General features: G+C 40.9%; 1 protein-coding gene across 12 annotated transcripts in view; it reads right to left on the bottom strand.

Annotated features, from left to right (window-relative positions):
- RBFOX2 (RNA binding fox-1 homolog 2) overlaps positions 1-21,446 on the bottom strand; it is a 268,012-nt gene extending 246,566 nt beyond the window's left edge. For 9 of the 12 annotated variants that reach the window (XR_009555753.1, XM_060245526.1, XM_060245528.1 and 6 more), the window contains exon 1: positions 20,867-21,369. Coding sequence is in view for 11 of the 12 variants with exons in the window: in XM_060245526.1 (XP_060101509.1) it covers positions 20,867-21,040 (174 nt within the window). In the remaining variant the exon portion in view is untranslated. Of the gene's footprint in view, positions 1-20,866 lie in introns of all 12 variants that reach the window. The other 3 variants (XM_060245527.1, XM_060245531.1, XM_060245537.1) reach the window with 3 other exon arrangements.
- Positions 21,447-21,863: the final 417 nt, after the last annotated feature.

The following is a 21,863-nucleotide window of genomic DNA, read 5'->3' as shown; positions in this document are numbered from 1 at the left end:
AAAAAAAAATTCTCATAAGCAGACTCACTCTCACTAACTGTAGGAAAGCCCCCCCCATCCCTCTGGAAGAGAAAAATAACAACCACAGACACCAAATGACATGCCTGCCATTGCAGTTATAGTCTCCTCCAGCCCACATGGTACTATATCAAGTCTAAATGAGACCTTGGCAGGGCTGCACTTCTGGGCATACCCCTTGATGGTAGTAATTACTCTATTTATCTGCAACAGCCTCCTAAAATAAGCAGACAGCAGGAGAGCATTCACATCTCCAGCTTCAAGGAGGAATCTGAGCTGGGTCCAGATCTCAGGACCTAAAAAACCTCCAGGGAAAGAGAGTTTGTTGATATTACAGAGAAACATTACATAAGGTTGTTTATTTAGCTGAGCTCCCTTCTATTAGAATACAGAAAGGAATTTAAGTATGCACTGAAGGAGGGAAATAGCTCCAGCCATTTCCCCCTGCTTTTTATAGCACATCGCTAAATATACTTACGGACAAGTTCCTTTAGAAGCTAGGGGTGGGAGGGGGGAGGCTTTATCCTGTTAATTGCCATTCTTCTAATCCCCATCACCAGAATGATTTTTTGCCATATCTCTTCCTCAAATAAAGACAAAACACAAACTGGAGTATTTGCAGACAATCAAAATGGAAGCTCTATCCTTCTGTTCATGATACCCAAGAAAATATCCAGAAGTGTGCTTCCTGATAGGCCTAGATATGAAAAAAGTTAATAACAGATTCTATCAATCTCTGCATCAAAGCCCAATACTTTTTTCCATTGAAAATTTTTTAAGTGTATGGAGTGCATTCCAGAATCATTAGAGAGACATTCCAACATATGGTTAGATCATAAGAACATCACTTGATATAGTTTCACTATCTTAGTGTAATCCAATCCATTCGGAATAGCCTACCAGACACTGGTCATCTGGTTAATTCAAGCCACACATCCCAAGTGGAGTTTGTCCCTAAATATTCAGGGAAACTTCCCAGAGTAAACACTACAAAATGTCAGACTACTATCAAATGAAGTCTCACAGATAGCTATGCTGCAGGTCAATATTTAATTGCACTATTAAATAGGCAGAACTTTTTCTAAGACAATGGCTGAAAAGAAATATTCTAAAACAGAAAAGTAAAGAAAGCTCCGAACCATTAGCAGACTTGAATATGAAGCCTATTAATAGGCTCGAAATCAAATAATACAATTTGAACCCAGAACACTTTCAAAACTACATATTTTGTATAGCTTCAATAGTAACAGAGCATTTGCCTTGAATATGTAAGTGATTTTATTTATTTTTTAAAAGAAAGGAACAAGGATTAAAAGAGATTTTGGGGGGGGGGGTAAATTAAATCTAAGAATTCAACCAAGTGGCTCTAATCCCTGAGTAGAAGAATTGTCTCATGACAACTGCACGTCAATGAAACTATAAAATGCAGTTCAACAAAACGCTCCATCGAACAGGAACTAGTTGCCTCTAATTGGCCCACTCACTTCTTTGCTGAATGCTCTTCTGATCCCTTAGAGGCAATCACTCAAAAGACTGTTATGCGTACAATACAAGGTGTAACCAACTACTATTTGAACGAGGGAAATTAAAAGACTGCCAGACTCACTCAAGATATGTGCTCACCCAGTTAGTAAAAATTATTGTCCAAAGGGTTGGTTCAATCATTACATGAAACCATGGACTTTAATTAAACTATAGATAGCCTAATCATCTGAGCATCAGTAAGTCTGGGCTAGTAGGCACTCAAATCAGGATCTGAAAAATTAACCTCACTGTCTTGAGTTCGCTTTTGTAAGCCGAAATGCCCTCAAAACCGAGGTTGGGGAATTGACAGGTGGGCACATGACTTTAAAAGGAACAAGAGTCTATATATACAGGCTCCACGTCCAGAAACTATTGCTCAAATATGCCAAGGACACTAATTAAGTAAAAACAATTAAAATTTATTGTAGAAAATTATAGATCACCCACACAAGATCAACATACTCATAAAATCATACATACAGTCCTAAGAAAATTAGATAGAGATATAGAGACAACACATGGGTAGACGAACAGGGTGATATTTACCGAACGTAGTCTTCAAGGAAGGCTCCAATGGCGACGAGCGAGGAAGTGGGAGAGGGGGGCCCGAAACTTGACCTTAGAATCGGGGATGGATCTAGACAGCGGAATTGGGATACTGCTAGATGCACAATGTGGGTAGCCAGTCCACAGGTTATAAGAAATATCTTGAGCCCTTAGGGGATGGGAGGGACGAGGGAGGAGGAAGGTGATCAGCTGATGCATGACCTCCGAAAAAGGGGAGGCTTTGCAGTGACCATAAGGGCTGGACTACTGCGATAGCCAATAGAAAGTTCATTGGTGGCACCTAATTGGGTGCCCATAACTGACCAATGAACAGGCTTGGGTCCTGGTTACCTGAGTGAACTTTCAGGTTGAAATGGACCAGGGTGGGGGTGCTCCAAGGTGACAGTACAGAGAAGAATGGGGGAAATCACTGGGGTGAAGGTACATGGGAGTGGTTTGAACTAGACCGAGGTGATGACAATAGATGGCCAAATTGTTATGTAAGGTAACACCCAATAGGTAAAAAAACACTTGGCTCCGGGTGAAGATGTTCTTCCTCTTCTTCAATCTTCTATTGTCACCAGTGTTTTGTCCAAGGTTTCGCTGGACAAAGACAGTGGCAGTTGGACAGTTGTCCACGCCTGGGGTGGGTCGATTGCCTGCAGTCACAGGTGACATCTGGCGATTATGTGAGCCATTCGCTTCGCTGGAATGGAGTCTGGCATGGTAGGAAGATAGCTGCATGTGGTGTTAGCCCTCCACAGTGGATTCCATGGTCGGTGCTTCAAAACCGTTCGCCTGGATAGCTCCTAGCTGCGCAACCTCCTCTGCTCCATGGCCGAGATGGACGTCATACAGAACGACAGGAATCCATCTGTTCTCCTGGTGGTCACTCTTGTACCTGTCTCGAGAGCCTTTGTAGCGTTATGGCTGCTTGTACTGCATAAGTCCCTTTCGCCCCTGGATAGGTTTACTCACACTCTCTGGCCAGATGTGTGTGAGCTACTTCTCCAGGTGCTCTGGCAACCAAGTTGGTGACTACAATGTTCTATAAGGGGTTTTTCCTCACATTTTAAATTAACTACGGCTCCACACAGAGTAGAAATGCAGATGCCTCCTCGGACTCCAGAATCCATTTTGCTTAACTACTGGCCATCTAATAAATACTCCAAGCAAAAAAAGGAACTTATTTCCCTTCTAATATTGGCAGGCAAAATCTTGCTCGCAAAGTCTTGGAAAGAGGCAAAGGTCCCCTCTATTACTCGGTGGTTCCAAAAGGTATGGGAAATGATTATACAGGACAAAATAGCCTCTCAACTTACACTTAGTGATAACCCTAAGGCTGGAGTTTTTTTTGTTGAAAAGTGGTTTAAATTTTTTGAACACGTGAATGCTAATCCGTCAAAAAAGAACAAAATGCCAGTGAAATACCTAAATTTTGTTTTGTATTGAGCACATTTGCCATCACTAATGACCATCCTAAGAATCTAGGCTGTGGTGCTTGGGGTAGCTGAAGATAATACAATTAACCTTCCCCCCCCTTTTTTTTTTCCTCTTTGTCCCCTCGTGGCTTGTGTGTGTGGATGGATGAATGTGTTCTGGATTATTGTTTTTTTGATGTCCAAAATATTGTAATATTGTATTTTTTATATGGAAACCTTTTCTTGTTAATAAAAATAAAAAACTTTGAGTTTAAAAAAGAAATGCAGATGCCATGGCATCCTATCTATAACTGCCCCAACACACGCCAGGATCCTAACCAGGTCTTTGAGGGGGAGAGAGAATGAAAGCAGTATTTCTGAGGCAAACCTGATCATACATAAGCCAAGCCCTGGTCTCACAAACTAACCATAGTTTAAAAATCAAGCCAGACTTGAGAAAAACTTGAGAGCTGAATGCTGAAGAGAAATTCAGTCTAAATTCAGCCCCGACTGAGAGCAGTTTAACACAGATGAAATACTGGGGAGGCTGGAAAGGAAGAGTGGGCAGTTAAGTGAAGACTCTCATTCAGACCAAGAAAAGAGGATAGATCTTGAAGAGAGAAAAGAATTTTCCAACGCAGTTAAAACAGGGAGATCATTCTAAAAAGTAGAGCGATCCCTGGTCTGGTGTGGTTAGAGACTGCCTTTTGAAACCAGAAGGGTCAGTAAAACTCAAGAACAGTACTGGTGTGTTTAGTGAAGGACTCTGGGCACAGGATAGAGCAGTGGTATCAAATGTATGCTTATCCAGCCTGTGAGCAACTGGTCATTATGCTTATTGCCAGATGACAGAGGCTGTGTATTATATCCCTGTATACTGGGCTAATGAGTAATGGGTGGTGGAAGTAAGAGGGTGGGTATCAGAGAGATACTATTAAGAGTTTGAGTATGTTTGTACTTTGAGTAAAAAATATCTTTATTTGGATTTCCCTGTGTCCTTTATAAAGTTTGTTATCTTCTGCACCTGGCATTACATTTTATGGTACACATGTCCTGGCCTGACAAAGTGACATTTATGTCAGATCCAGCATTGTAACAAATGAGTTTGAAGCCTCTTGGATAACAAACCCCAGCTTTCTGGAAACCAAAGGAGTCAGTGAATACTCAACGGAAGTGTACTGATGTGTTGAGGAAACACTGAAACAAAACACTGAAACAAAAGCCTCTCATTTCAAAGATTCTAAGTCACAGTGAAAAACTTAAGAAACTTACAATTGCTTTAAACATATGAAGTGTTCTTCAGAAAAGAAGAAACCTGATTAGGACTGCTCAGTCAGAGAGGGAGAGAAAAACTGAGGGAAAATCCTGCCTCTGAAAGAGGGAAATGGGTAAGAACAAATTTAAATCAGCAAGGGGATACTTGGTTATTTTTAGAGATTTATTTCATTTTGATGTGTTAATTTTCCTATAGCGTAAAAAGAAAATACTAAAATGGTCTCTCCTTCCAACAGTGGGAGGTAATACAGTAAGAAGATTTGGTAATACTGTTTACATTTTTATCACTTAAAGATGGAAGGTCTGCTGGTAGCCTTAGTTTTCAGCAGAACTAATATTTTAGGGACTGGGGTGAATCTTCCTCTTTCCCAAAAGCCCACATAAATGGAAAAACAGTTCTCTTCTCCTCTACCGATTATAATCAATGTCTGCTTCTGTAGCACACCTGGGGAAAGCTTTCAAAAGCATCTCAGATTTTAGCGATGACAAGCATATAAAGTATTCTACAGAAATACACATGGAACAATAATGTTCAGTCAGGATAGATTACTGAGCATGTTCTTTTTAGCATAAAATGCCTCTCTCACCTCATAAACATTATATGTAGCTATCAGTTATTCCCTGAAGATAACTTCGAAATATTCTCTACTAACAACCTCTCAGCATGACAACCAGTTGTTCAAACAACTGAATCAAGAAATGCTAAGTTGCATATGCTTTATAAATGTAGCTTTCGTCCTGAACCGTGCTTTTATTTCTTTATATAGGGTTTGATATCTAGTTTTCAAGAGGCTCATCTGCAGGTTATATGCAGGCCTATGAGATGTAAAGCTGCATCATAAAGAACTGGTGAAAATGCCCATGGGGTTGTCATGCCATTTTGATTTTAAGCTTTAATTTAAAATATATTATTTATGCCATTGCAGAGATAAAACTGAAAACAAGTGCTGCCTGTTCTCACTTCAGAAGCCATAAATTTAGGAACTTAGAAACAGTTTTCAGAGTCCTCTGTCTACATAGCTACTTTTCCAAGGGCCCTCCACTTTCTTTTCTCCTTGGTCTCCATACCTTTCTCTCCTTACATCCCCCCCATCCCAGTACTTGCCAAAAGCTCCAGATATCTTGGAATTCTGCTAACATCAGAAGGGAAAGTGACTGAGTCCTGGAAATACAATTCTCTGGATTCAACTAGCAGCTCAAGAGTACTTGTGCACACACACACACTCTCTCACACACACCTCCTCCCCACCCCCCCTCTCTCTGGTAATAGGCATATATGGGCACTATATGTGCTCATAAAATCCTTTTTTATATATATGAATATATTTATTGTTTTAGTCATTTACATTGAGCTTATCCTTTTTCTCATACAGAGTATACATCTGAATCTCTATCTCCCTTTACAAGGTATTCTTGCTCGGTCCTTTTAATTTAAATGTTCTTATATCAGTCCATATTGAGGTCTTCTTGCTTCCAAATAGTACCGTCGTTCTTTAGTCTTCTCCTTCTAGGCCTTATTAAGTCCATTTTCTCTTTCACCTTCATATTCTTGTCACTTCCGAGCTTTCCTGCCCTGACGGTAGGGATGAGAATGTTTTAGTACATAGGATTTGATTTCCTATCACATTCATCAATCTATTTTTCTTCCCTAATCCCTCCCTCCCTCCCTTGCGTGCTCAACTTTCTAGCCAGGGGCACAAATTAAGAAGCTTCCACCGAATGTCCCGCCGTTGACCTTCTAGTGACCACTTTAAATATGGATACCATTTCTCCTTTATCCTTTTTGTTTTTGACCCCCATTGTTCATCACGATTAAGCATGGCTATAATGTCCGACTGAACGTATTCAAATAAATAATTATGCCAGTTTTGCTCCGTCCATTTGGTTTTATCCTTCCAGCCAAAGGCTATTACAGCCTTGCCAGCTAGCACCATTGCTTTGAATAGATCCAGCCCTTCTTTATTGATTCCGTATTTATTTAGTATGCTCCCGAACATTAAATCTAGATCTATCGTTGGTCTTATGGCAAAAAAATTATGGATATGCTCTATTACCTTTTCCCAAAAGGGTTTAACTTCTGAGCATTCCCACCACATGTGGGAATACCATCCTTTTTTCTTTCCACAGTGCCAACAGTTGGAATTCAAACCCTGGAACATATTGGCTAATGCTGCTGGTGTTCTGTACCATTTTGTGAGGAACTTTAGCTCCAGTTCTCTAAATTTATGCGTTTTGAGCTGATGTATACCTTTCTTGAGACTGTCAAATACATTATCTGCTAAGTTAGTTTCAGAGCTCCATTTTTTTTTAACTAAATTTTTTATCTCCTCCTTATCCGTCGTCATTTTCCTATATATCCTTCCTACTGTCCCTTTCTTTGTTTTTATCATCCCTTTTAACAACTCCTCCATTGGTTCTCCTTCAGTCACCAATCTGTCTTCTATTGTCTTCCTAATTCTGTTATATAATCCTGTTATTTTCAGCCAATATTTCCTACCTATTTCATCGTATAGCGTTTGCAATGGTTTGAGTGTCTGCCCAACTAACATATCTTGTAGCTTGTTATACCCTTTTTTACTGAGTAGTCTCCACCATCCTTTATCGTCATTCTTTTCATCCAAGGCCTCTAATGGGGTTTGTTTAGATGTTCCCTTTAACCATTTTAATTGCCATTTTCTCCAAATCATTAGTGCTGTTTTCCTCGGTCCTGTTTCTAATATGTTAACTTTGATCTTGCGTCCAGTGAAAGCCCCTAAATTCCCTATTCCATTATTTGCCTCATTCTCTACTCTTACCCACTTCCTCTCCCTTTCCTCTCCTATTTCCATTAATGCTTTTAATTGAAATGACTCATAATAACTCCTCAGATCTGGGGCCCCCCAACCCATGTTTGTATTATGCGCATATATGAAATGCCTTGAAACTCTACTTTTTTTGCTACCGAATATCCATTCTTTTATTTTCGCGTTCCAACTATCGAGTTTTTGTTTTTTAATTTCTAAAGGTATCGTTTGGAATAAGTACAGTAGTTTCGAAGTCCAAAACATTTTCGCTATATTAATCTTGGTTGTTATGTTTAACATCTTCTTGCCCCATCTCTTCATATCTTTTACTATCGTACTCCATATTCTGTTATAATTCTTTTCTACCAACTTTTTAACATTTTTGACTAAGTCTATTCCTAAATATCTGATTTTCTTGACCCCTAGTCCTATCCCCGTTCGTTCATGAATCTCTTTCCTTTCCTCTTTTTTTACATTAATGTACATTATTTCTGATTTTGCCATATTAATTTTTAGTCCTGAGTTTGATTCAAAGTCCTCTAATATAATCTGTATCTCCTTTACTGCTTCTTTGGGATTAACTATGACTATAATCAGATCGTCTGCAAACAAGTTCAACTTAATTTCTTCCTTGCCTAAATGACATCCTTCAATTCTCCCCGAATTTCTGAGACGTTGGGCTAACTGTTCCATTGCCATTATGAAGAAAAAGGGGGAGATCGGGCATCCCTGCCTAACTCCCCTCTGGATTGCGAATTGTGCCGTGTGTTCTCCATTAAGTCTAACTACAGCTGTACCTTCTCTATATATCTCCTTAAATACCCTTATTGTTGATTGACTTATCCCATATTTATCCATAACTGTCCACAAAAAATTATGTGACAATGTATCGAAGGCTTTATAGACATCTAGCTTCAATAACGCCAATTTCCCGGACTTGTTATGGCTCAAAACATTTATTATGTTTCGGATTGGATGTGCAATGTTCCTACCTTCTACAAAACCATATTGATCTTCTTTTATAACTTTTTGTATAATATTTTTAAGCCTATTGGCCATTACTTTGGCAAAGATTTTATAATCCTGATTCAATAGGCTAATTGGTCTGTATGATCCTACTTCTTGAGGATCCTTTTGGGGTTTTAAAATCACTGTGATTTCTGCCTTTCTCCATGTGTCTGGAGCTATGCCCCCTTTAAGTATATTATTAAATACTTCTTGCAATTCTGGTACTAATATTTCTCTCATTTCCTTATAAAATTCTGCTGAAAATCCATCCAGTCCAGGAGATTTTCCTACCTTTAAACTATCTATCACTCTTTCAATCTCTTGTCTTGTTATATTGTCCTCTAATCCTCTCTGCTCTGTATCTGTCAACCTTACTCCTATCTCTTCTTCAAAATCTTTCACTCCTTTTTCTCCATATAAATCTTTATAAAAAGTCTCAAATGCTGCTTTTATTTCCTCTGAATTCTGTGTTAGCTTTTTATCCACTCTGATACTTGTCACACTTTGCCTTTGTTTCTTATTTTTTAGAAAATTTGCTAGTCTCTTAGCTGAGTTAAGAGTATTTCTCTGGTATTCATTTTTTACCATGACCTGTTTCCTCCATAATGCCATAGAGTCTAGATCATCTAGTTTTTTCTGTAAATCCCTAATTAACTTGTGTCTAATGGGGCAAAACTTCTGAGCTTGGTCTTTTTGCAGTTTACCTAATTCTTGAAGCCTGCCTTCTCTGTCTGCATACCATTTTTTCTTTATCTCCTTTTCTTTCATAATACATTGCCCTCTGATCACCGCCTTAGCTGCATCCCATAAGATATTTGTTCCCACTGTACCTCTATTCTCTTGAAAGAATAGCTTCGTTTGTTCCATAATATGTTTTTTATCCTTATCCTTAACCATAACCATATTATTGTATCTCCATATTCTTTTAGTTTGCTTATGTGTTGTTTTAAATTCTACACTTATCGGGGCATGATCCGATATCCATATTGGGTGGGTAATAACTTTTTTAATTTCCCAATTGCATGTTCTATTAATTAATACATAATCTAAACATGAAGTCGTTTTATATCTCCCTGAGAAGTATGTGGGTTCAGGTACCAATTTAAGGGCTTTATATACTTCAATAAAGTTCCATTGTCTCCAATTTATTATTTTATCCTTATTAACATCCTTATTAAAGTCCCCCGCTAATATCACCTCCCCTTCAATAAATTTACTAGCTTTTTTAAAAACTTTTAATAAAAAGGTTTTCTGTCCTGTATTTGGAGCATATATATTTATCAATGATGTTAACCTATTTTCAATCAAACACTTAACCATGACAAATCTCCCTTCAGCATCTCTTATCACCTCTATTGTTCTTATATCATACCTTTTATGAGTTAGGATTGCTACCCCCCTTGCTTTATTTGATCCTCGTGCCTCTGCCAAAATTTCCCAATTTGGGTCACTAATCAAGGGTCTCTTATCTCTTTTAGATTTATGAGTTTCCTGGAGCCAAACTATGTCTATATTCTGTTGTTTAAGGAATCTAGAGAGCTTGTATCTCTTTAAGTCTGATCCCAAGCCATTGACATTCAGTGTCAGCATCCTTAATGTTTTATCCATATTTAGATCGAAAACTACCATTCTTTTGTACCCCTGGCTGAATACCTAGTTTGCTTTTGTACCCCTTCCCATTCCCAAATACCTCTTCCCTCCCCTTCCCCATCTCTCCCCCCCCTTTGTGTAGAGCCATAGACTGAGGATGATCACTCATCCCTTCTCTACACCTTGAGCAAGCGCACTCCCCCCCCTCCCGGGTTATGTTACTACTTATTTAACCATTTTGTTTTTATTTGGATACTTCCCTTAATATGTCTCAGTCTCGAGACAGTCTTATCCTTTTCTCCGATCGAGTGGATGCTCCTTCTTCTGGGTCCTGCTCCTGTGACTGGGGTTGGTGAGGTTCCTCCATAGGCATTGGTTCACTGCTCCTCTCATCTGCTCCCAATGTCTTTAATAGCTCCCGTGCCTCTTCAGGGTGCCGTGCACAAAGTCTTCTTCCCTCCTGGTAGATAACTAAAGACGCTGGATATGCCCAGCTAAATTTAATGCCGCTTTGATTAAGTTTCTGTGCATAGGGTTTCATTTGAGACCTTTGGTGTAATGTTTCTTTACAAAAGTCTTCTTTCACATAAACTTTTCTGCCTTTAAAAGTTAAGTCTTTGGCTTTTTTAAGTGTTTTGAGGACTCTTTGCTGCAGTTTCTCTCTTGCTAGTTTCATTATAACTGGGCGGGGCGCCCCGCCCTGCCTTCTTATTTGAAGTCTGTGAGCACGTTCTACTTCTTCTAGTTGTATCTCCATGCCCTGGTCTAATAACAAATCCACCAGTGTTTGCTCTAAATCGCAAGACTTAACTTCTTCTGAAATGCCAAAGAAGATAACATTCTTCCTCCTGCTTCGGTCTGAAAGTTCTGTGGATTGTTTTTTCAAAAGGTCAATTTCCCCTTTATTTTGCAGTGAAAGAGCCTTTGCTTCTGTCGCAATGGCAGCGACTGACTTAAGTTCTGTGCCTAAGCTCTGCATCTGTGTTGTTAAGTCAGCCAACGTTGCATGTACTTTAGCTTGAGATTCAAGCATTAAAGTCTGGAACTGTGCTAATTGCTCTGAGAGGCTTTTCACAGTGACCGCCATGTTATCTCAGCTTCCTCAACCTTCCCTCCTTTTCTTTGATATTATTGCTTATTTAAGCTTGCTTATCTTTAAGCCACTTATCTTTTCACTCTGCTCCTCCTTATGTTAGACGTCTCGCAGCCAGTTTCGATGACTCCCGCTTTTAATTACGTTGTTTTACAGCTTGTATCTTTGTTTTCTTAGGGAGAGTGGGGACGAGGCGTCCGAGTCTTAGCGCGTGCGCATTGCTCCTCCATGTGCTCATAAAATCCGATTACAACTGGCAAAAATGTCATCATAGCATTCTGTATTATGGTGTAAAATTTGACACTGCTCAGGAAGACAATGACATTGGATATTGCAGGCCCCAAGCTCTTCCCTGAACCTATCTATACCCTTCACCTCTTAACAAGCAGCTGTGGTTAGTTGTAGAATTGTGCACATACCCTAAATACTCCCTACTCATTTTTTTTTTAAAGTAATGAGTTTTTCTTCATGCAAACAATTTTTTGAGAAGCCCTTTGAAACTTTTCAGGGAGGGAGAACAGGAAGAAGGCACTTCAAAACAAGGCTGATTTTTTTTTTTTTTAGCATAAGATAGATAGATCCTCATGGCAGATAGGACAGTACAACTGTAAACTGCAGTAATAAATTAGCAATGAAGCCAAAGATTCAGTAAGTCCACTTGATAGCAGGCATAAATTGTAAATTCATACACACCCATTATGAGCAGGGAATTTAGTGGAAGAGAATTGAACTATGTTCTGGGAAATGCAGATTTGTGTTCCCACTGTGCCATGGAAACTTGCTTGGTGACCTTTGGCCATATACACTCACATACTAATTTACTTCACAGAGGTATGTATTGTGAGGATAAAACAGAGGAAAGGAAAACAGTGTAAGATGCTTTGGGTCACCACTGGGGAGAAAGATGGGCTATAAATGAAGTAAAAGAAGCCCAGCTCGGGTCCTTCCTGAGCAGAAAAGATATTGTGGTACATGCCTGGATAACATTTAGATTAAATTACTGCAATGTGCTCTATGTGGGGCTGTCCTTGAAGACTGTCCAAAAGATACAGTTGGTACAGAATGCTGTAACCAAAGTGTTGACTGGAGCAGCACTCCAGTCTTGTTCCACCTATCCTGGCTTCCAACTTGCTTCCAGGCTCAATTCAAGGTGCTGGTATTAACCTTTAAAGCCCTGTGCAGCCTGGGACCAATACACCTTAAGGACCACCTTCTCCCATATGAACCTACCCACTCACTCCAGTCATCCTGGGAAACCCTGCCATCTGATGCTAGCTTGGTGGCAATCTAAGAAATGGCTGTCTCCACTGTGGAACTCCATCCCTTAGCAGTTTTATGTCTCCCTCTATTGTCCAGATCTTGCAAAGTGATCGTATCACTTTACTCTGTTCTGGTTAGACCCCACCTAGAGTATTGTGTTCAGTTTGGGGCACCACAATTTAAGAAAGATACAGACAAGCTGGAATGTGTCCAGAGGAGGGCGACAAAGATGGGGAGGGGTCTTGGTCAAAAGAACTTAATACCAGCACAATCAATCTATCTATTCATAATAAAAGGAAGTACTTCTTCACCCAAAGGGTGATTAACATGTGGAATTCACTGCCACAGGAGGTGGTGGCGGCCACAAGCATAGCCACCTTCAAGAGGGGTTTAGATAAAAATATGGAGCAGAGGTCCATCAGTGGCTATTAGCCACAGTGTGTGTGTGTGTGTGCATATAATTTATTTTTTTTTTTTTGCCACTGTGTGACACAGAGTGTTGGACTGGATGGGCCATTGGCCTGATCTAACATGGCTTCTCTTATGTTCTTATGGTCCATGGGGTCGCAAAGAGTCGGAGTCGACTGTGTGACTGAACAACAACAAAAAAGCTTCTTTGGAGAAGCTGATCTTACCATAATATGGGTATACATCTGTGTGTTTATGTGCTCCACTGATTGCCCTGCTATGCAAAAGACAAAGACACCATGGGTTCTGATGGTGCTATAAAAGCCCAATTATGTGTTTTAAAATAAAATACTGCTACCTTTTCCCTGTCTCTGACTGATGTACAGGAATACTGTTCTGTGTACAGCAGTTTGTGCAAACCAAGATATTATTTAGTGCAAAGGTTATATGTTGTATATGTGAGGACCCAAACAACTTTTATGCATGTGTACAGATCATACAGCAAGACAATGCAAAACTAGTCAATACATGGACAGAGCACCATAAAGTACAGCTAAACAATGGGAGAAATGCAGCATGAAGATTCCTAAATGTATGAATGAGCCCTTAATGAAAACACACAATCCTTTCCAAGACTAATGCAGCACATCAGCTACATAACACAGCTGGGGAGGGGGGGAATCCCTGAGTTCAGATATCATGCTGCAGCCACGGCTTTCCCATCTCCTCTCTGGCTAAGAGAAGCAAGCCCCAGATTCACATCATAGCCATGATCGGATTTGTCCCAATCCCAGCTCAAGCAGCTTTATGCCACCCCACTAACAAGATCAGTACTGGCCAAACAGGCTTTATCCAGGCTGATCAGAGATGGATTAGATAATGAAACCCTAACTGCATAAAGCTGCTGCTGGTAGGGATAATGAATAACAAATGACAAATAAGAAGTATCTGGGCACACAGCGCACCCTCCCCAATTAATGTTTTGGTAATAAACGACTGCCTTCAAACCTCCTGTATGCCAAGAAATGTAAAGTCTTTCATATATACAAGACACATTTTATAGTGAAATAAATATCAGTGACTGAGTTACTGTAACTTTACAAGTTGTCTCAGAGCTGTCAATAACAATCTAAAATGTGACAACAGTAAATTAGAAATCACAGCAAGAATAGCAAGCCCCATAACCTTTACAGTGACTGTAGACATACGGTCAGGAAGCTAATGCAATATCTAAGATGTTTTTGATTTGCAGTGGCAGGAATTCCATATTTCAAGTTACAGGAAGTGTTCTGCTGGCAAACACTGATCAAGGCTTAGCTATGTTCAAACCACACAGTATTCTACAGAGTTGGCATAAAACAACCTGGGCTGGATACATAACACCACTCTTTTACCACAAACAATACATGTGTCTCTTTGCTAATGTCCATAGTAGTTACGATGACACTTGTAAGCCTACATTTAATAATGGCTCTGACAGTATAGCTATTGTCAAAAAATCTGATCACCAACAGTTGTATACCATTAAAGGCATGAATTATAGTTAAGTTCCTTACTTACTCCTTAGGTAGAATATAAGTGACTATCAGCACAATCTATTCATGTCTATTCAGAAGTTGGCATCACTATTCTCAAGGGTGCTTACTCCCAGGTAAGTATGTAATATGTACAGGACTGTACGCTAGGGATGGGGGGGAAAGGTGAAAATGGCCCATGTTGACAACACACACCTGAGGCCTTTACCCTCAAAAGCTCATGCTGTTTGAATCAAGGAACAGAAAAATCTCTAAACCTACACCACGCCCAAAAAAACCAAATCTTTTAATCCTTATGGATAAAGTAGAAAAATATGCCAGTAATGGTTAACATATAAAAGGTTCTGTTAAATCAATCAGAAAAGACAAGTTAATCTTGTTTTCAAAATGCTTTCAAACCTATACACGTAATAAACTAAACTATTGTATAAGACTATTAGAGTATTAAAGGATATGATTTATTTCCAGTTTCATACATTGTCTCTCACAGATGAGTAATAAAGTTTATTATTTATTTATTTATTTATTACTTCCCATTTATATCCCGCCCTCTCCGCAAGCGGACTCAGGGCGGCTTACAACATTATAAAAACAATCAATCCAATAAAACATATAAAACCATAATTTACATATATTAACTTTAAAACCATTCTATAGCGCTATTTCAGTCCAGTATAGGCGGTATTGACTTCTCGACCAAGATCGCCAGTTGCATTCTGTAGGATGTCCGGTGGCAGCCTTTTTTCAATCAAACCACAAAAGCCTGTTTGAACAATTCGGTCTTACAGGCCCTGCGGAACGCAGACACATCCCGCAGGGCCCTTATAGCTTCTGGGAGGGTGTTCCAAAGTTCTGGTGCTGCCAAAGTTCTTTATATGTAGCCATTAGCCAAGTTACAACATACTAAAATACAGAAGAGAACCCACCACATATGCTAGACGCCCTTTTGGCATCATGCAACCAAAAGTTTTATATTTTTAGCACTATTTTTTTTAAAAAAAAAAAAGCTCAGAACATTTTCCTCTGTTAAATATCTAAAATTCCTGATAATTGTATTTACTTAAACCCATCTGCATTCCCAAAAACGTATGTTATTATGCATAGATACTACCAATGGCAAACATCAAAAAAGCCCTGTATTAGTAAAATCTAGATTAGTGTAAAATCATGATCTGGAATCTTCATTCAGAAGGGGGAGAATGTACCAGTTTACAAATTCCAAGAGTAGCTGTGTTAGTCAGTTGCAGTAAAAATGAACAGAGTATTGTGACATGTTATAAGATTCTAGCAGGTTCTGTAGACTGGAGAAGGAATTATGGAGGAAGGAAAAACCACATTCATGCTGCTCTGAAGGAAAGACAAAATAAATGTAATTTTAAAAACCCCACTTCAAGCATCTAGTTCACAAAATTTTATGCCAGAACAAAAATTTGTTAGCCCATAATTTGTGGTCCAGACCTAACAAAAAGCCACAGTTTGCTGCAAAAGGAAAAATGTTCAGTTTTTGAGCCTCATATGAGATGGGGCTAGAGGAAGAAGAAGCACAAGTCTGAGTATTTGTGCAGCTTATTCACATCTTTACAAATCATGGTTTGCCAGTATACATGAATCATACTATATTCCATATAAGGTTGCAATAACTGGCATACAATATAAGGCATTGGTCAAAAGAATTTTCAGATCTCCTGTGAATTCAGTCTCTTGTAAAAATTTGTTTGCACTTTACTAAAAAGTGTATGTATATGCCTTAAATACCTGTGACATGTTAACAGTTCATGATCCACAAAGCAAATTTTAATATCAAGCTCTCTCATTGAAGTGTCCAATTTAGATTTAAAAGACCTCTACTATAAAAAAACCCTGAAAACAAAAATAATGTATTAATAACTGCACATGAAGAGACAACAGCACACAAATCCCAGAGAGTTGCTGTGTTAGTTTTTGTCAGCAGTCCTGTGTCTTGCCAACTTTGGACCACCAACTAGAGCTATACAGGCACTCAAGTTTCAGCAGAAAACAGCAAATGGATATAAATAAATCACACTGTTTTCAAAGAGAAGAAACACATTCAGTGTCAGAAAAAACAGCAAGCATTGAGGCCACCCACCGATTTGCCCCAGCAAAGCTCAGTAGCATAATATATTTCAGTTATTAAATATAGTTTCAGTGTAGTTTATTTTTTCTTGTTCATAATTTTACAGCGCATAAGGAAACATGTGCATCAATTATAATAAAAACAATTATCTGGAAGACAATCTACTGCAGGAGCATCCAAATAGATTCAGTATAACACACAACCAAAGAATAAAATCCCATTCCTTGGAACAAATGCCATACAAATGCTTCTAGAAACAAAGGGTGCCAAGTAAGAGACAATGCTATTTCTATCCTGCTGAATTAGCAACCCCAGAATAATTTTCGAGAATCCCCGCTACTAGATGCAGCTCTGTATAGGCATCATCAAGAAACCAAATTGCAAAATTAAGCAAGCACAGGTAGCAGTTTGAAATATCAAACTGTTTGGCCAGTACTAATGACCAAAAAACCAGCCTTGATGTCTTTTATTTAAAACTGGTTCTAGCAGGTTAACTTTCTATAATGTAGTCCAGCGTACAACACAAGAAGAGGCCATCCAGCAGCTTCAAGGGGGGGAACAGGTTACCAGTGACAAGCCTACTTCTGGATGAAGTATTCCCTAGTTTATTATACTCATAGTTTATTATACTCACATTTCAACTCATGTTGTATCTGTAGTAAAATCTTGAGCAGACAAACAGTCACCCCCACCCTCCAAATCCAATTTGGGTGCTAGACTACAAGTGAGCTGTCTCATATACTATTTGTGAAGGCACAGAAGCTAAACAATACAACACCCTTTGTGTATGTAATGCATAAATAACAACACACTCAGCCTATTTTATCATCTCAATTGTCAAGCACTTTCTCCCTGTATACTAAAAATCAGTTTCCCTTACATCTTCATTGGAGTATGTCCACATCAAGAAGTTTTCAGAGGACTGTACAAGGAACAACTACCACAGGTAATGCAGCTGGGCAACACCACTAACTAGGAGACCATTTCCAATTTCCATTGCTAGAAAGTGAATGCACGTTAATGTTACTCATAACACTAGAAAGTGAATGCACGTTAATGTTACTCATAACATCTGGACAGTCATGATGAGAAACACTTGCACTTGGCTGAGAGGCACTGAAACTTCAAGTTACTTGAAATGACAGGTTGAATTATTCTTAGTAAGAGATTCTACTCCTAAGGAAGGACAGTCACCTGGGAACTTACCTTCCTCTAGATTTATGTAAGCAGTTACTCAAAACATCAAAAGGTGCTTTCTTGCAAATAATTCCTATGTAAAGAATGCATAAAAACATCCCAAAGAAAAAAGAGAGATCGCCTGACACACATTCTCCTGGAAAGAAGTAGGCTCATGCCTTTGCTATTTCCAAGGAGTCTTGGAGCATCAAGTAGATCAGCAGTGGAATAAGTGCAAACAGTTCCAGAAATGGCCAGAAGAGGTTTATTTGTTTTATTTAAAATATTTGTACTCCGCTTTCTCTATTAACCACAATTGAATTCTACGCCATACCTTCATATTTACATACATTACTTGTTTATTAACATATAAAATAAGACAAATACTAGAAATAGGAAGTAAAGGTTAGATCATTTACCTGTGCCTGTAAGTGACATTTTTAAACCCAGATACACTTAACAGAGGAGGGAAGGTAGAATGGTACAGCCCAGTCTCATCAGATTTCAGAAGCTAAGAAGGGTCAGCGCTAGGATGAGAGACCACCAAAGAAGACTCTGCAGAGGAAGGCAATGTCAAACCACCCTGAAAGGCCCTTACTGGGGTTGTTAAAAGTTGTAACTTGATGGCATTTACATACTTACACTTAATAGAATTAACACTGTTTGCACATTCTCCAGTGATTAGAATCTATATAATTGTCTTACAAAACACAAAAATATTTTTCTTCACCCACCTGGGTTTATTCTATATGCCTGGTGGAAGTGCCAATGGCTGCAATTCACAGCCTCATTCATATACGGGAGCAACCACTGCTTGCAATAGTAAAAGGAACTCTGCAACAGAGAGAACTATTTCCCCATCCATAGCCAAAAAAGAAATGCACAGAACTGCCTACTGGACTCTGGAATAAGAATCAGCATGTCAAAAAATCTGTCCTCTAAGAGATGTCCTTTATGGTCAAGGTCCATGTCCTACAACTCAACAGACCATAATGAATCTCACTTTCCTTACAGTATCACAGCTCAGTACAATCACTTACGACTGATACCAAAATTTCACAGACCCTTGTTTTTAAAGTTTCAGGCCAGTATCCTACAGCAGGATTCCACAAGTTCAAAGTAACTGCTTCCTTCCCTCTCAATTGCAGAATCCATTAACACTTTTTAGAGTGATTTCTTTGTGTTAATTGACATACAAGATTTCAATTCTGAGACTGAAAGTCAAAATACGTAATTTGGGCCTAAACAGCAGCTGAGCAGGGGGGCACCATCAGCTCCCCAGTGATTCCTTATACATTTCCTTAATCAAACTGCACCCTAGATGCATTAAGCCAAGGTAAAAAAAAAAAGACCAGGTACCCATACCATGTCCAGTTTTTTACCATCCTTTTACTTGGAGGTGCATTCTTGATCTAAGAAACAGCACCAGAAAGAAAGTTAAATCTTTCTTCCTCACAGCGTTGTCTCAACCCTTCACACACCCCCACAGCTGTTTCCAGGGCCAAATGACATGTGTGAAGTTCCAGTGATAAGACTCCAGACCTACAGGTACATTTCTCGTTATACAACAGCAGAGTGCTCCCATCACAGGAGGCCTTGTTTCATTACTCAAAATACAGTGTATTAAGGACTTGCTTCACACCTGTCTTGCCTCACTAAATCCTTGTTTTGCTTTGGGTTGCCACCCTTGCAGCACACATACCATGCAGCCCTTATGAGGGTAGGGAGGCAGGGTATAAATTTTGTAAAATAAATAAATGCCAATAGGTGAAGATTAAGTATCAGTTGCCCTTCAATAGCCGTATTTATACTCTGGCTAAGCAGCACACTAGCTGCCCTGGACGAGCCACAAGTGTGAATGAACTCTTGTGTGTCATTTTTAAAAGTGAGCCTTCCCCACCAAGCAAAGAGAAAGAAAGCTTCAGCAGGAGTCACTCTAATTCAGGTGTCGAACTCATTTGTTACAAGGGCCAGATCTGACATAAATGTCACTTTGTCGGGCCAGGACATGTGTATCATAAAATGTAACGCCAGATACAGGAGATATAAACTTTATAAAGGTCACAGGCAAACTCAATTAATGATATCAATTTTTATTCAAAATGCAAACATGCCTAAAACACTGATACTCTTTTATTCACTTAAAGTGTCTCCCTGATGCCCACCCTTCCACTTCCACCACCCATTACTCATTAGCACTAGGACAGTATACAGGGACGCAATGCACAGCCTCTGTCATCTGGCAATAAAGGTAATGACCAGTTGTTCATGGTCAGATAAGAGCCCTGGACAAGCGGTTCTGGCCCATATATTTGATATCCCTGCTCTGATTGCCCCCATCTCTAAAAGAAACCTAACATTGCCTCATTCACATACACGACCAACAAAAACAATTTCATTGGCTACACAGGAATAGGAGACATCGCAAACTTTCCTATGGAAAAAAAGATTAAAACAACATTTTGCTATTTTAAAATATACTCTTTACATCTATTAATGGATACCACCAGCTCCCACAGAGACTGTCCCTAATCAGCTTTAATCTTTCTTGGATCTTTCCTAACTCTCCCCTTGAAATGATGGCTTCCCAAGCACGTGTACGGGCAGTGCCAAAAAAAAAAAAATCGCGCCTGAGTAACTGTCACACGTGATGGACTACACACAATTCAGTATTTTCTCCAAAACTGCTTTCCTACGTAGGGATTTTTGCTACGCTTGAAGCAGCGTGCACAATCTTAGTCACGCTGCCTCTCAAAGAAGGGATTTAAGTATAAAATATGGGGGGGGGGGGGGAGATTGAAGTATGCCACCCTGCGCTCCTTGGAGGAAATGCGGGATTTAAAAAATGTGATAAATAAAAATATTCGGCCTCTGTCCTCCGGGACCGTCCAACAAGGATGCGCTTGCCAAAGCCCTGCATAGGGTCCTCCTAAGGAAGCCCAAAGAGAGACATGGCCCGGGCGGCCGCCCAGCATCCTCCCGAGGCTCTCCCATCCAGCCGCACGCGCCCCACGCGCAGGGCCTTCCCGCGGGCAGCGCCTGGGCGAGCGGAGGCGCGCTGCCCGCTCAAGGCCACAGGGGGACCTGCTGCTGCTGCCGGGGCCAGGGTGGCGCCTCAGGAGCCCCGCCACTACCTGCATGCCGCCGCCTTCGGCCGCCTCCGCCTCGGTCCTCAGCCTCTTGCTCTGGCCGCTCTCGGCTCCGTCGCCTCCGGGCATTGGTTGCTCCAGCTCCGGCTCCCGCTTGACCCCTCGAGGGGCTAGTCCGCCGCCAGGCAAGAGCTGCTGCTGTTGGATGCCCTCCGCCATCCGAGCCGGACCCCCGGCCGCCCCGCTTCCCCTAGGGGGAGCCGCAGCCGTCCGCGTCGCCTCACAGTCACGACTAGTCGGCCCCAACCGGTCGCGATAACCCAGCAAGCGCTGAGGCCCAGCCTAAGCCCGGTCCGCCCCAATCTAGTGGCTACGAAACGAAGTCTCTGGGCAAAGGCGACGGCGAATGGCCAAAGCCCAGCAAGGAGGCTCCGACAGCGACTCGGGCCCGCCGGCCAGCGCCGAAAAGAACCGAGGAGGAGACAGTAGCGGCCGCCGGAGAGAGGGAGGGAGGCAAGGAAAAGGCCGAAGCCCCTCGGCAATCTCCGGAAACGCCGTACAAGAGCGGAGAGACGGCGCGACCCCCCTCCCCTCTACTCGGCAATCTTCGGGAATGGGCCTGGGGAACTGAGGGGAGAACGGCGACGACCGGGGCGGGGCGGGGCTACAAGGGGCCACTGGGTGGAACAGAGAGGCCGCCTCGGCGAGAGAGGGAGGGAATCGATCGCCCGAGGGAGGCAGTTTTTCCTCGGCTCCGCCGGGGAGGTGGCGGGAGGGTGGTGTCCGCCCCCGCCGCCCCCGCCCACTGTCTGAAATGGCGAGGTCGGAGTCCGGCTCCTGAAGGGGCTGAGCACATTTTGTTTGGTACCACGAGGAGCCCCTCTAAATCGATCTGTTTCCCTTGAGAGCTCTTCTTCTACACAGTAAGGAAACGCCTGGCGGTTGGAAGGGGGGAAATGGTAGTCGTTCGGAGTTTCTCTTTCAAAAATAAGAGCGGGGGCTCAAGCCTGCCGCCCTGGAAGTGCTTGCTGTTAAGGCTGGA

Source organism: Heteronotia binoei, chromosome 8 (assembly GCF_032191835.1).
Source record: "Heteronotia binoei isolate CCM8104 ecotype False Entrance Well chromosome 8, APGP_CSIRO_Hbin_v1, whole genome shotgun sequence".
NCBI lineage: Eukaryota > Metazoa > Chordata > Lepidosauria > Squamata > Gekkonidae > Heteronotia > Heteronotia binoei.
The sequence above is the reverse complement of the archived record's forward strand: the minus strand, read 5'-3'. Positions and strand labels throughout refer to the sequence as shown.